Source organism: Manis javanica, chromosome 8, assembly GCF_040802235.1.
Source record: "Manis javanica isolate MJ-LG chromosome 8, MJ_LKY, whole genome shotgun sequence".
NCBI classification, from domain to species: domain Eukaryota; kingdom Metazoa; phylum Chordata; class Mammalia; order Pholidota; family Manidae; genus Manis; species Manis javanica.
Genome location: NC_133163.1, coordinates 108,285,764 through 108,302,339, shown reverse-complemented (window position 1 = coordinate 108,302,339; position 16,576 = coordinate 108,285,764). Strand labels below are relative to the sequence as shown.

General features: G+C 36.6%; 1 protein-coding gene across 1 annotated transcript in view; it reads right to left on the bottom strand.

The window, feature by feature from the left end:
* MINDY2 (MINDY lysine 48 deubiquitinase 2) overlaps nucleotides 1-12,649 on the bottom strand; it is a 71,774-nt gene extending 59,125 nt beyond the window's left edge. Inside the window, exons 1-2 of the mRNA XM_073211908.1 lie at nucleotides 11,665-12,649; nucleotides 372-429 (exon numbers count right to left, since the gene is read on the bottom strand). Coding sequence (XP_073068009.1) covers nucleotides 372-429; nucleotides 11,665-12,516 — 910 coding nt within the window. The 5' untranslated portion in view covers nucleotides 12,517-12,649. The remainder of the gene's footprint in view (nucleotides 1-371; nucleotides 430-11,664) is intronic.
* Between the last annotated feature and the right edge of the window lie 3,927 nt (nucleotides 12,650-16,576).

Sequence of the window (16,576 nt, the reverse complement as noted above, 5' to 3'; positions counted from 1 at the left end):
TCTAAATCACTTCTTGGGTCTTTAATTCAAGTCTACTCAATATTTTTTAATACTTTCTACATGCAAGGTCAGAGTTACTGTTCCGTTTCTCATCCTGGAATTTACTGGGGTTAATATGTAGCTTGCTGTTTTGTAGACGTCATCCAGTTTCCTTATTTATATTATAGAATTTTAATGCTGGTCAGAAAGAAGCCCTTAACATCGAAGAACAGTAACATACTTGTAAAATTTTTTAATTATGCATTCAAAATTATAATTTTAAAACATAATATAATAGCACTTCAGAAAGATGAGATTTGGTAATATATTAGCTTTGAAAACTTCGTGTTTTTTTTTAAATGATAAAAAATCATCCACTTTTCAATACTAACCTAAATATTCCATCAGCTGTTCAGCAGTTATGATTTCCATCATCGGTGGAAGTTTCACCTGAAAAACAAAGTATTTTCTTAAAATCAAATGTTTTAGTGATTAAAGTGTTACCATCAGTCAGAAACACATGTACGTATGTATATATATAAACATCTACTATAAGTGTATATTAATATTCACATTATTAATATCTCTATAATCTTTATAAAATATAGCAAAGTCAAACCTATCACCATAAAATTTATAGGATGATATTAGATCTCCCAGAGATACTGAGAAATCTGTTTTCAAACTCAAGTGCTCTATCTTTCATCACTGATGAAAACATCTGTCATTACGTACCAAACATGTGACAGCAGTTTAACTGAAGCCAGGCTTGAACTCAGCTTAGTACCCCATTACTTCAGTCTATTTTTACTGTTAAATGGCTAAAATGAATATAGTATTAAAGTATTAGTCATATACTAAAGAATTTATGCTGTATGTTTCCAATTGAAAGTTTAAAAGCAGGCAAAATTAAACCATATTGTTTAGAGCTCCATATTTGGTGATGAAATGATAAAGAAAAGTAAGGAAATGAGTGCCAGAAAAATCAGGATTATGGTTAGTTTTAGGGGTAAGGAAAGGAGTTATAGTTGGAAAGAGGTATATAAGAAAGGCTTGTGGGGGGCTGGCAATGCTCTATTTCTTGACTTCTATGGTAGTTCTGCTGATATTTGTGTTAAAATAACTTATTAAACTGGACAACACTTCTCTGTATATGTTATATTTCACAATAAAAAGGTTAAAAGTTGATACATACCTTACAGTCATATTTAAGTTCTAAAGTTAATTCAGTTGCAACACATTGGTCTAAATTATTCAAAAGAATTGTCAGATGAGTTGTACAGATATTATGACTGTAAATATTTTAACTGACTTGTTCAAAAGCATGCTGTGTTATATGCATAAAATAGGAGAAAAATAAATACTGTAGGATGGAAACTCAAAGTAATTAATGTATTGATAGGAAAATAGCAATATATTTATTAATTCTTCAGGAATTATTTTTCAGGAATGATTTACTGTTCAACCAAAGAAATCATTTAGGTCAGCAATTTCTCCAACAATTCCCCGAAATATTGAAGCAGTTGCTTGGGTGTTTATGTTTCCAAATGTAGCAATAGCTTATCACAATTTTTCTGTTTAATCAATGAATAAAATAAGTTCTAACAAATTTCCTGTAAAACAGAACAGTTTGAGACCTTCTAAAAATATACATGACAGTTGATGCATATGATTTCATCATCCAGTGAATTTATCACTCAGTGGAAACCAAGAGATGCCATGGAGGTTTTGATTACCACTTCATTCCAAATAATTTTTATTTTCTGTGACATGTTCTTTTAACAAATTACTACATACTCCATTTTATTTGAGCAGTTTTAGGTTTACACAAAGACCAAACAGAAATCACAGAGAGTTTCCACATATGGTATATTTTTTAATTGAAATTCATTGCACATTATGGTCCCTTGCCTGTTTTTCTATATAAAGTTTTACTGGAACACAGTAACTCTTTGTTTATATATGGTTGTTTGACTGCTTTTGCTCTACAATAGCAGAGTAGAATCCTTGCAAGGGACCATTTCGCCCACAAAGTCTAAAATATTTATGTTCTGGTCCTTTACAGGAAAAGTTTGCTGATCCCTGCTTCAGATGACTTTAACTGTTATTATGTCGTATTTTATCAAGGTGTTTTAGTACCACTTTTTGAAGGTCTGATACTTAAACCAGTAAGTTTATAGTCACTGTGAATGTTTATATTCTGAACAGCTGTCTGACCAATCTGAAAGTCCCATTTACATTAAACAATGTTTTATAAATAAGACCTATACATTCTTTTATTTCAGGCAGATTCACTCAGAAATAGATTCACCAGAAAATTCCATAAGCAAGTAGCTTATTCTCTACTTTGGTTAATGTAGCAATCCTAACAGAAAATTGTCAAAATAAGAAACAAAGGAACTAACAGGTATATGTATTTGGAAAATATACTCTAAAACCCTAGATTTCTACAGATATGATTTAAGGGTTTAGGCTTCCAATTTCTAAATAATAACAACTGCCTACCAAATCTTGTTTCAAATATTTGATATAGAAAATAACAACCTCTATAATGATTTAGTAGTGGGACAACAAACATGCAAATATTTTAACTGTCTTATTAACAAGCATACTCAGTGGTATATTCAGTACCTGAATTTTAGCCAATATTCTGGATAGTCATTAAAATTAGAGACAAAAGAATATAATAGTGAATGCCTGCCTTTCACTAATGCTTTGGAGCCTTCAACAAATCTTAACTTTTTTCTAAATTAAGGTATCATTGATATACACTCGTATGAAGGTTTCACAAGAAAAACAATGTGGTTATTACATTCACCCTTATTATCAAGTCCCCCCCATACCCCATTGCAGTCACTGTCATTCATTGTGGTAAGATGCTACAGAGTCCCTATTTGTCTTCTCTGACCTGAACTGTCTTCCCTGTGACCCCCCCACACACCATGTGCACCAATCATGATAACCCACAATTCCCTTTTCCCTCCCTCACAACCCGCCCTCCCCCACCCCTCCCCTTCGGTAACCAATAGTCCCTTCTTGGAGTCTGTGAGTCTGCTGCTATTTTGTTCCTTCAGTTTTGTTTCATTGTTATATTCCACAAATGAGGGAAATCATTTGGTATTTGTCTTTCCCTACCTGACTTATTCACTGAGTATAATACACTCTAGCTCCATCCATGTTGCTGCAAATGGTAGGATTTGTTTCTTATGGTTGAATAGTATTCCATTGTGTGTATGTACCACATCTTCTTTATCCATTCATCTACTGATGGACACTTAGGTTGCTTCCATATCTTGGCTATTGTAAATAGTGATGCGATAAACACAGGGGTGCATATGTCTTTTTGAATCTGAGAAGTTGTTTTCTATGGGTAAACTCCTAGGAGTGGAATTCCCGGGTCAAATGGTATTTCTAGTTTTCATTTTTTGATGAACCTCCATATTGCTTTCCACAATGGTTGAACAAGTTTACATTCCCACCAGCAATGTAGGAGGGTTCGCCTTTCTCCGCATCCTGGCCAGCATTTGTTGTTCCTAGTCTTTTCTATGTTGGCCATCCTAACTGGTGTGAGGTAATCTCATTGTGGTTTTAATTTGCATTTTCCCTGATAAATCTTAACTTATTTAAACCACAGAATCATCTTTAAAAAGCATGCTTCTCTCTTTTGCTTTCCTGTAGCACCATCACCCCAAAAGCAAGTGCCAAAGGTTTTGTTAATGATTCTAAGACTTGCACTCCTTTGTCTCTTTAGATTTTATTAAAGAAGAAACAGGCCATAAAAAAAACTAGCTAAGAATGTAGAATTAAAACTGTGGTATTTTCTCTGAGTCACTAAATTTTAAATTTCACACACACAAAAAAATGATGTATGACCTAGGTTCTCAGGTGGTCCTCTTTTAGTAATAATCTGTAACAAACTGTTTTTAAGTAAATGAGTACTTTAATGTATACAAGATACTTGGAAGTTACTCTTTTAAGTATTTTAAGTATTCTTCCTAAAATCTGAGCAAAGCCTCTCAGCACACATTAACACACAGTTTCAAATTAACAGAGTCCAAATAAAATGAAGCTTTTATTATCTAGGAAAATAAATTATGCCCTATCCTATAAATAACATTTTATTGTATTAACTAGATTCCCTGAGCAAGTTAATATTATAAATACAGCAAGAAAAGTTATCTTAACAAAAGGAAATAGCTTCTCCAATTCCAAATATTCAAATGTAGGTAAAACCTCACTAATTCACTCCAATGATTCTGTAATTCTTAGTCACTTAAAGAGTAAAATGTATTTGAGAATAGACCCACAAGACCAAAAATAAAAACAACAAAACCTTTTGTTTAAAGTATTCATAAAATCTTAAACAGGAATATAAAACATCCCAAAAGTGATATGCCAAGATTTTGATATTCTGAGAGAAATGAAGGGTACCTGTAATAATTAATAAATAAGAAGCAGTTTATATAGGTGATGTTAAGTACAAAAATGGCCAGTCACAGAACATTATTAAATGTTTGATTATAATACCAATAAACAAATACTCAAGAAATACAGTTTGAATTCTAGTGCCTCTTTCACTTTGGAGGGATACTTGAGGATATTAAAAAATTAAGTATTTGCCAGTCTCTGCTGTTTAAGAAAGTCAGGAAGAAAAATTTAAATTTATTGAACTACTAATTGCCATTCAATATGCATGTTACCCTTAATCCACAACAATTCTATGACGCAGGCATTATTACTTCATTCAAGGAATAAAGTAAGGCATTAAAAAATTAGTTTGTCCAAAATAGCAGAGCTGTGATGTGAATTGAGATCTGACTCCAAAGTTTTCCATTATACCAGTATTTGTAGACTTTTAAAAACAGCAAAATCCCTTGAAAGAAAGTGAAATCCTATTTTAAATGCACAACTTTGTGACCAATGAAAGGTGGACCAATGAGGATGATGGGGAAAGAATAATTTAAGTTTCTAAGGCTTAGAAGACTAAAAATTGAGATCCATATAAATAATAAAAATAAGAAATTTGGTAAGGAAAGATAACTTGGTAGAAGAAAATGATGTCTGCTTCAGAACTGAGAAGTTTATATTGACATTCAAACAGAAAGTTTAGTTGGAATTCAGATAACCAGTTTTAATTTGTGCATGAATTATTTAATTCCTGGGCTTCAGTCTATTTTTACATTACTTATGTATGGTAAAACGGACCAACTATATAATACAATTTCTTCTTAGTTCAAAGTTCATTAATTTTGAGTATGTAGTAAATCATATAGCATTCATGAATTTTTAGTTGAAAATAGTAAAGAAATCATTTTTTGTAAATACACTAAGTATAATTAATGGGAATCAAAGGGAAGAAATACATCTTTTTTTCAAAATAAGGATTAAAAAACTTAAGGTTCCTTTTCACATTCCTTTAATTCTGGCTCCAGCAAATAAACATGTATAATAAAGTGTTATATACTATGCTTTATAATCTAATTTCTTATATTACTATTCATTTATTAAGAATAATTGCTGTACTTAAAAATATTAAAGCCAGACTTCTTAGTAAATCTAACTAACTGGCTTTCTACTTGCCATCAGTATTTCAAATCAGGAAAATTATATAAAAGACAACCTTCCACTTAGGCCAATTTGAAACACTTTTACCATCATTGATTTTTAATCATAATTCAGACCCCATCCTCAGAGTAAAACCAAGGCTTATTTAAAACTAAAGAAATGGCAGATATATCCACACATATTAGATTTTCAAGGATGTCTTATTTTACATGCAATAAAGAATGTCGTTATAGTGAAATTTAACAGTAAAACAAGACATCTTTAGTTCAAAATTCACTGGACTTATATTTAAGAAGCATATATTAAGAAGTACAGCATGCTTACCATGCTAAAAAATCCACCCAGAGAAAAACTGACAATTTTTAAATTAGTTTTACATTAATTGCTTGAAAGATAGATGGGAATAGGATATGACAAGGGATCATTTAGAAGTCAAATAAAGTAGCCAGGTAAGAGATGAAGGTGGCCTGAACCAGGGTAATGGTAGTAGAGATAGAAAGTACTAATTTTTCCTCCCTTGACTCAGTGTAGGAGGTGATCTCAGCTCTGACTAAGCAAAGAGAGGGGGAAAAGAATTTCTCACCCAAAAGGGCTAGGGAGGAGAGGAGATGTGCTTTTAGCATCTTAAATCAGAATAGTACTTTCATTCTTCTACTAAAATGCTACAAAATGATTAGCTACATAACCATTAAATATTATATGTCCTGTATCATGATGTACAATATAAGTTATATGTAAGTTTTTTTTGAGTGTGTGGGCCTTAGAATCTGTAAAAATCTTTCTTTAGGAAAACAAAGTATAATAAAATAGGGACTCCTCTATAAAAGTAGTACCTTCATAAACATAAAAATATTAGGGCAGAAACTTAAAAATCTTTCATAATGCAAAATTTAAATTATTAGCAACAGCAGAAAAATAACAGCACAATGAATTTTCAAGTACTCTTTACTCAGCTTCAACATTTGTAACATAAGGCCAGTATCATTAGAAGCTATATTTTATATTTTAATTATCTTCTGACTTGTAGATTGTAAACACATCTAATTAAATGGATTACAACCCTCAAATATACCTTAAAAAATGGCATTGTTTCAGATAAAATGAAAGAATAAAGAAAAACTATATAACACCAAATATAGTCTAAAGTAAAGAAGCAAAATGAAAATGTATTCCAAAACATAAAATCGGGTAAATTTATCTGGTGCCACTATTTATAATAGCCAAGATATGGAAGCAAACTAAGTGTCCAACAGTAGATGAATGCATAAGGAAGATGTGGTACATATACACAATGGAATATTATTGAGCCACGAGAAGAAAACAAATCCTACCATTTGCAACAACATGGATGGAGCTAGAGGGTATTATGCTCAGTGAAATAAGCCAGGCAAAGAAACCAAATACCAAATGATTTCACTCATTTGTGGAGTGTAACAAAAAAGCAAAACTGAAGGAACAAAACTGAAGTCAGACTCACAGACTCCAAGAAGGGACTAGCAGTTACCAAAGGGAAGGAGTTAGGGAGGGAAGGAGGGAGGAAGGGAGGGAGGGAGAAGGGGATTAAGGGACATTATAATTAGCACACACAATATAGGTAGGTCATGGGGAAGGCAGTACAGCACCAAGAAGACAACAAATGACTCTATAGCATCTTACTACGCTGATGGACAGTGACTGCAATGGGGTGGGGGTAGGGGACTTGATAATAGGGGTAGATGTTGAAACCACAATGCTGTTCATGTGAAACCTTCATAAGATTGTATATCAACGATAACTTATAATTTTAAAAAAATTTTACCTGCTGCCAGTTAAACAAAATAAGAAATTTGCGCTTGAATTAAGTTTAATGAACAGATTTCTTTCTTCCTTGATTCATCAGATAATCACAGCTCAACTGTTTCATAGATTATGAATGATTGCCTACTCTCCATCAGTCCAAAACCAATACTTCTCACTTAAAACTCCAGCATTTCTAACTCAATCCAGAACCACAGCACTTACATCCTCTGAATCACTCAAATCCTCCCAATAAATTCAGTTTATTGATTGTCCTCATTACTTCAACCTCCCCCAAAAAGGATGATCAATTGTTTCACTTTCAACTCTAATTCCATTAACTCTTCATGAATCAACCCTTGAAAAGCCCAATCCCTGATAACCCCAACCAGCCTTTCTTCCTGCTATTCCAGGTGTAAGAGAACTCCTGGGGAAAAAACAAAAACAAAGCAAAATTGATATACTAAGTTTTTAAAGAATACCCCAATTTATCTACTGCTACTTTTTACTTTCTACTTATACCTCAAATTCCTAGTTATAATCTCCAATGAGATTAGAACTTCTTTAAAATACAATGTACCTTTCTCACAAAATCCACCCCTCAAACGTTATAATCCCTCTCCTTCTTAATTATTAATGAATTGGATAGTTATGATTGGTGAGGTAAATAGTCACTGTGTCAAAATTGAGAAGGAGGCCTCACTTACCATCTACCTGTCTATCTTAACGTAACCATGTCTAACTTCCCTGTCCTCTTACTTTCATTCCTTCAGAAAATAAGGTTATTATTCCTTTCTTCTGAAGAGAACTTTACTACCTCTTCTGAGGGGGCCCATATTTTCCTGACTTTTAAGCAACCCTGTCCTCACACATATCCTTTTTGGCAAAATCTTTCCTACTCCAGCAGCTCCGGAGGATATTGCATTCAAAAATGATAACTGACCACTTTTTAAAAATTACAGCCTCTCTCCCGGACTACTGTCATGACAGTGTCCTCTTTCTAGTTCTCATTTACATCTCAAATTGTGCCTATAGTGGTTTCTTTTGCACTCTCTCACCCTTAATGTTTAGCATTCCCCTCCCCCCACCAAGTTTAATATGTACTCCTGTTTTCTCTGTGTCTACTGGAGAAAGAAGTGCAAGAGGGAGTGGGGAAATAGAGGGAGGAGAGCAAGGATGTTTGTAATGGCAATCTGTAGTTCACATATATTGGGATGGAAAAGAGTTGAGAACTTTTACTCACCACCCTCTATGGAGAATTTATTCTCATAGCTACCATACTTACATCTATGCAACAATTCCCTAATTCAATTTTTCTCTATACTTTTGACCTCTTTCCTGAGACCCACTCCATGATTCTGGTGGCATATCGAACATTTATACTTTATGTCCCACTATCAGACATTTCCACCTGACACAACCAAACTTTGATATCAACTTTCCCAACTAAACACCTTCTCTACCTTTTGAATGACCCAAGCAATTTCTATTACCCAGATTAGAAATAGTGGTGTCATCTCTTTCATTTCCTATATCCAATTAGGGATCAGTTCATCGGTAGGCTAAATTACCCTCATCAAACAGAAGGGGTGAAAAATTCCCCATCCGAAGGGGCTGTGCTCATGAATTCTTCCTGCTATGCTCACTGCAATCTTACCGCTGATCTAATTTCAGACCAAAAGACTACTTTCATCATGTCCAGTAATTTATAATAGCTCCTTGTTATCAGCTATATGTAAAATCTAAACACCTCCTAGTGATGGGTCCTCTGAAATTTGATAACTACATTTATACCCTATTTATTATTTTCTCTACTATAGCATTCCTCAAACTTCTTGGTCTCAGGATCCACTACAGCCCTAAAAATTATTGAGGACCTCAAAGAGCTTTTGACTACATAGGTTATACTTACTAACATTTACTGTACTGGAAATGAAAATTGAGAAAAAATTTAAACATAAAAATACACAAGCACATATTCCACTAACTGTCAGTGAAATGATGCCATTACACATCATGAAGCCTGGAAAACTGAAACTTGTTGAGAGATTCAGTGTGAAAAAGGCAAATAACAGCTTAGTATTATTATGAAAATAGTTTTGATCTCTAGAAACCCTGGCTCACTTTAAGAACACTGCTCTATCCTACCTTGCTTCTCTTAATCAGTCTCCCTATCAGTCATTGATGATCACTGACGAGTAATTTTTGTATGCAGCAATAGCCTGGAGGCAGAAAGAAGGCTAAGAACCAGATCTATAAAATAATCTCCAAATTCATTAACATGCCCACTCATTCACAGTCTAATCCAGCCAATCAATTTTATTTCCTGCTACTGCCATTTCCTTCCCTTCATCCACGCACTCCTCCCCAAGTAGAACAAACCTTTTTCTATTTCAGCATCTTTGAACACACAATTTCTTCTGCCTGGAAAGCCTTCTCTGTCACTCATCCTTCATAGCCAGTTCAGGTTACCTTTTCTATGAAGCATTCCCTTGACATATCCCATCCCCAATTACCCTTTTGGCTGTAATTCCATAGACCTTCTCACATTGCACTGTAATTATTGTTTATTTGTCTGTCTCCCACTAATTTAAATGAGCTACATGAGTGCAGCCTCGCATCTTGTCTTTTCATTTCTGACACTTCACACATAGTGGGAACCCAAACCTATGATCACTCATTTGAAGCCATGTCTTCCAGAGTCTGTATGTACAATAATCATCTATGCCCAAACATTCCAAACCACAGTACTTGCTCCATCCTCTGAACTTCTGCAGTACCACACAGAAACTAAGAAGGGAGAAAAAGACTAAAGAAAATTGTTATTCCTTCCTGTTACAAGACTGGGGACTTCAGTCCACAAGATAGTCTAACTCCTCAGTCTGACATTCCAGCTGCTCCATTAAGTGGCTCTCTTTCACCTTTTCAGGCTCATTCTATCATTCTCCAATATGAACTTACTACTCTTGTCAGTCAATAAACACACACACAATATCCATTCTATTTTCATCCCTTTTGTTTATACCCTTCTGTCTTCTAGAAATTCCATTTCCCTGTTATTTTAAATTCTACTTTCCCTTACATGCTTGGTTCAAGACCCACAAATCTGATGAAGCTCTCTGGGTCAAAGCCAGGCCAATGGAAAATTTTCCTTTTTCAGATATCTAAGGCATTTTAATCTGTTTCCTATAACCTAGTATTTATAGTGCATTGTTCTTTAATAATTTCAAATAAGTAAATGCTGTAACCCCAAATAGCATGACAGCTCTTCAAGAGCAGGAACAATCTTCACTCAAAACATGTGAGTGCAATTACATACCAGATACTGGTAAGAATTCTAATCTTCTTTGGCATCGACCTTTGCTAGTAACAGGAAGACAAAGACATGTAATAAATACTATTCCCTTTACTTTCTAGTATTCTACTAACTGGTAAGAATAATGCAGGTTATTTTCTTCTAGGGAGCATTTTATATAGATAAAATTATCTGTTTGAAAAAAAATATGTGCTATAAGATGCATATTCTCAGCACGTTAAAACTGCAAGCTTAAATAAGACATTTCATTTATAGGTAACGCACACTGAGTCCTCAATATACTTATTTTTGAAGGACCCTTCCCTTTATTGCTCCTTTGCCTTGAGTATATCCTTCCTTATTTTAGTTGTTACAATTTTAGCTCCCTTAGCACATTTTAATGTGTGGTTACTCCTAATAAAGGCAAACTATTTAAGTAGAGTCAAAGAAATGAGGCAACTGAAACTCATGCATAAAATGAAAACATAATCTTTGAAAACCAAGAAGTTATGGAAATTGGGTCTCAGACCAATGCTCTTCCTTAAATGGAATTAAGGAAATCATCACCATTTCCTTAAGTATCCATACTCAAATGCAGCAGCGGTTAGTTGGAAAACTGACTAAACATAACCATCAAAATTTGCTCCAGTCAATATCATGGATTGACGGTAATTTATGAAGACCATTTTCACCAATTCTTCATTCTTTTGCATATGTGATAAAGTCAGAAAAAAGGAATAACAGAAAAAATATAGTTTAAAAATAACGATAGGGTTTAGGATGATGCCTTATTAAGTGTATCAGCCACAGCGGAATGTTTGAACTCTTATTTAAACACTACAAGAGAGAGCTGAGGTTGCCGGCAATTCTTTGATACGTATATATGAGAATTCAGCAAGGGAGTAAAAGAATTAATTCCACGTACGAAGAAAAGGGGACTGATGAGTGAGGAAAAAAAAGGAAGAAGCCATTGGCTGACATGTTGCAGCTTCCTCACTCCGTTTCCCCCTCCCCAAAAGCTATAGGAAATAGAAAGCTGTAGAATGTACCTTCCAGGCCAGAAGCAAAACATTGAGGATCGCCAGCAAAGGGCAGGGTCCGTTCTCATTCTGGGTGATGATGGGTGTGTTCTCTTCCTTCCACTGGATCCACTTGATGTGATAGACAGATTGTCCCGGGAAGCGTTCTTTGGAGGCCGCCAACACCTGAGCTGCTTCCCCCGCCTCCTCCTCCTCTTCCTCCACGCACAGAGGCACAGCCCCGGGCAACACCGCCGCGCCTTCCTCCTCCTCCTCGGGGACCCTGTTCTCGGCTCCCTCCTCACTATTGAACTCGGAGCTACTGGGGAAAGAATGCAGGTTAGAGAACGACTCCAGGGAGTCCAGGCTCGGCGATTCCCCAGGAGGGCTCGGGTCGCTGCAACTGCTGCTGAGGCCGCCGGCGCTGCTGGGCTCCTCGGAGCCCGCGGCCGCCAACTCTGCCTGGCAGGTGCCGGCGGAAGCCGGGGGAGGCCCAGCATCTACGGCCGGACCCAACCCGGGGCCCGGTCCAGCCTCGGCTGTCTCCGGGAAGGCAGTCACCTTGTGCTGCCCTCTCTGAGGCGCTTTCTGGGCAGCAATACTCTCCGAATCGCTCTCGCTCAAGTCCAAGCCCGGGAGGGGGCTGCAGGGTCCGGAAACTAGAGGAGAGCCGGCGGGGGAAGCCGAGTCCGAGAGGCTCCCCCCGGCAGCCGTCGCCCCCTGTCCGTTCGCACCGCAGCTCTCCGCCGCCCATACTCCACGACCATCCCCAGCCACGAGCTCGGTCTCCTGTCGCCCTTCCGGCGGAGAATCTATCTCCGGCGCTGGCCCGGCGGCCACCCCGTGTTCTAGCGGCTGCAGTCTCTCGGGGCCGCTCTCCATACCCAGCCGCCCGCCCCTCGCTCTAAAGAGATCGCGGTGGGTTCTCCTCAGCCAGCGCCTCCGACGCCATGACAGCGACACTGGCAGCTACAGCACCCTTGCACGGCCACGGCCCGGCACGTCACGGGGGAGGGCACCGGGAGCGCGCGCGCGCCGCCGCGCTGTCTGCCGCTCTGGGCGTACCTGCGTGTGTCGCGCGCTTCCGGGTGACGGCGAAAAGTGCAGCTGCCGCCCATAAGGCCCCGCCCCACCGCGCGCCCGCCCACGCGAGCTCGCGCACGGGAGGCGGGGCGTGGCGGGCGTGGCCAGAAGCAAAACATCCTCTCACTGTGTGGCCGGAAGTTGAACTCTGGGGCAGCCGGACCGCGAGCGGTTTCTTTAAAGGCGAGGCGGGAGGCGAATAGCTTGGCTGAGTAATTGCAGAGCTGGGTCGTGTGTCTAGAGCTGGGGAATGGGGGGCGGTGGTTGTAGTATTTAAAGAACTCGTCCCTGAAGGATTCAGATTTGTTTCCCCAGCTCGTAATATGGAAAAGTGAAGGAATTTCTTAGGAGATGCAAATTTTAAATGTTGGAGTATACTCGAGGTGCTTGGATCTACACTGCACAAAAACACTGCTCCCATTTCACCTCCTGGTGAAAATGTTCGCCCTACATACACTATATTTCACACAATCACAATACACGTATGTCAAGGGGAAGGCAGTACAGCATGGAGAAGACAAATAATGACTCAATAGCATCTTACTACACTGATAGTGACTGCAATAGGGTGGGTGGGACTCGATAATATGGGTGAATGTTGAAACCAGAATGTTGTTCACGTGAAACTTTCATAAGATTGTATATCAACGATACTTTAATAAAAAAAAAAGAAATAACAACAACAACAACAAGAAAATGTTCGCCCTACATAGCGCCTCAGTGCGTTTGGGGATATTGGCCTGCGCCGAAAAAATAAAGGGTAATTTGAGCCAATAATTATAGATTAGCTTGTGCTTGAATTAGCCAAGTCTTCGCGGTTTTGTTAACTTGGCCTCACTTTGCATGGAGTGGGAAGTGCTCTGTTCCTGAAAAAGTTACTTTTCTAATTAGAATGCACTCCTCTTAAGGTCATGCAATTTTCTGAAGGACAGAAAGAGTAAGCTGGAAATTTTATTGGTGACAAAACCTATCTGGGTCCTACTATGACGTGTTCCCAACAGGAGCTTTTTTCCTTGTTCTTTCCTTTTTTTTTCCCAACATTTTCTAGGCCCTGGGGACATAAAAATTGACGAGACAGGTCTTCTTCCTAATGAATACCTGATACCTAATGTGCTCTCTTTGTTTTGGTTAGAGAAGGTAGACAAAATTACAAAGTAGTATTTCTTTCACTCTTAACACATTTCAGTATCAAAATTGCTAGATACTGTGTTTGGCAGTGGAAAGGCATGGTGAATAAGAAACAGTGGTCATTATCTTTGTGGTGTTTACCGTCTAGAGGTTTTTTTCTTATTGCTATATTTTTAATACTTGCTTGGGAAGTACAGTTTCTTGAGAATGCAGACCATGGAGCTTCTTCCACCTTTTTATATTGACACAATATTATATTTACCCAATTCTTGGGAAAGAGGAAAATTAGGAAAGATAATGGAAAGTTTCTTCAGAATATTGAATGTAGGAATTTTGTGTGTTTAGCCTCCATGTCGGTCTGTGTGAAGCAATAAATACTATTGTAATTAGAATTTCTCCCTGAAAAAGATAGACAAATATTCGCAGATTAAGATGTATGCTACTAGATTAAGCACTCTACAGTATTTAAGACCAGTACATGCAAATGACAATGTTAGAGATTCTAGGAAATCAGAATTTAGCATGGCGCTTTGATTTGTAAACATTCGTAAAGGTGGGTTATATGAACAAATTGAATGAATCGTTTATAGGCCAGAAACCACAGTACAGCCAAAAAGTATGAAACACATGTCTCAAATAATGCCCTTTCACCATTTTTTAAAAACCCTATTTAGATAAACCTGTACTTGCTCTGGCCCTTTTTATTGGTAAATAAAGGGTAATTATACACTCACATGTAAAATTTAGTAATTTAAAAACAGAAGGAAACAAGAATTTTTTTAATATGTTGTCAGCAATTACATAAGCCAAAATGAAAAGAAGTGAAAATGTGTATATTTATTTAAGTTTGCGAAAATATGCATGGTAATATTTCTAAGGGAAGTGGGTAATGGTGTTTAGGGAGAGATTCCAGAAGATAATGAACTGAAAAGTATCTCATTCTTATTTTGCTTATATGCATCTTAAGTTAAATTACTATCCAATTTTTAAAAATTATTTTTCCAAAGTTACAGGTGTAGTAGTTTTAAAGTTAAATCATATAAAAACAAAGCAGTTCCCTGCTCTCTTCCTCCTCACTTTTGAGTGTTGTTCTTTAGAAGCAGTCTCATTCAACTTATACATATTTTTTAGCTCCTTATCCCCATATTTCTGAGCAACCTGATTATACTCTTCATTTTAAAATGTTGATATTGTTCATTGATTTATTAACATGGAAGATGAGGATTTAGTTGTTTTCTCTCATACCATTCTTCTTCCTCTTGCTCCAAACTCCTCATTATTTCAGAATTTTTTATTAAAGTACTCAAAGTTTAAAGCAATAGAGTTGTATAAATATTATTTACCACTAAGCCAGGTATTTTACTGTGACTGTGATTATGTCTTTTCTTGTTAAAGTTGTTGTTTTTCATGCCATGAACATTTGACCTTATCTTGTTTGCTTAATTCTTCACCTGCTACTAACTCAGCCACAGACTTACCCATATGGTTAAGTTACTTCTGAGACAGATTTAATCTTGAGCACATCCCTTTTGGAATAGTCACTTCTCTTGCTCTCACCCAGACTTGTTTTATAGGCCTAGGCACAACTGTCATCCTGGGATTTCTCTTCACTGTTATCTTACGAAGTCCTTCCTCCTTTCTTCCATGTTGATTCCTTTCTTTCTTAGATCTCCTGTCTACCCTTTCTTTGATTTGGTAGAACATATTCTTATTTAGCTTCTTGTGAAAGAGTGCATAGGAAGCACATTTTTATAGATTGCTTATGTCTGAAAAAAGATAGAACTTTATTCTAACTTAACATTTTATAGTTTGGCTGGGTATAAAATTCATTATTGGAAACAGTTTTTCTCTATTTTGAAGTCAATGGTCAATTGACTTCCGGCTTCTAAGTGATCACAGAGTAGTCTGATACCATTAGACTCCAGAACCTTCGTATACAACCTGTTTCTTCTCTCTGGAGTTTATTTGATTCTCTCTTTCTCCTTGATATTCTGACATTTCAGCATTTTATATGCCTTTGGGTGGGTCCTGCTTTATTCATTGGGCTGGGTACGTAGTGGTCACATTCAATGTAGAACTCAGTTCTGGGAAATTTTTTTCATTTTTTGTAATTCTTATCTTTTATCTTATTTTACTTATCTTTTTGTTCAGCTTCCTAAGAGATTTCCTCAATGTTGTCTTTCAATTCTTGCATTGTTTATTGACCCTATTATATATTTAATTTCCAAGAGTTCTTTTTAGTTTCTTTTTTATTGTTTAATGGTATCCTGACCTTTCATCTCAGAATAGGGATTATAATTTTTAATGTATCCTTATATTCTTCAGAGTATATCTAAACCATATGCTATAAAAAGGTATACTTAGTATGGAGTTACTGATAGTGTCAGAGAGTGACATAAGGGCTATACAAGTGTAAAACATTGGTTTTACTCTTTGGGAGGGCAAAATCTGGGGAAATAAGACATATTCACATGAAATAATCATTGAGAATATGTCATTAATAATACTAACTGAGGGGTACAAGCAATAACTGTTATAAAAAATTGAGATGAGGAATAATATTTTAGTGTGAGATAATTAAGGAGGAAGTAAGCTACACTCTTCTAATTAAAATCACAGGCTGATTTTTACCTCCAGCTTCAGAAATCCGAAAAGTATATCTCTAACTCTCAAAATGATTGTTCTTTAAAAATTCTGGGTTTTGTTTTTTATTTGGATCATAGCTTTTCTA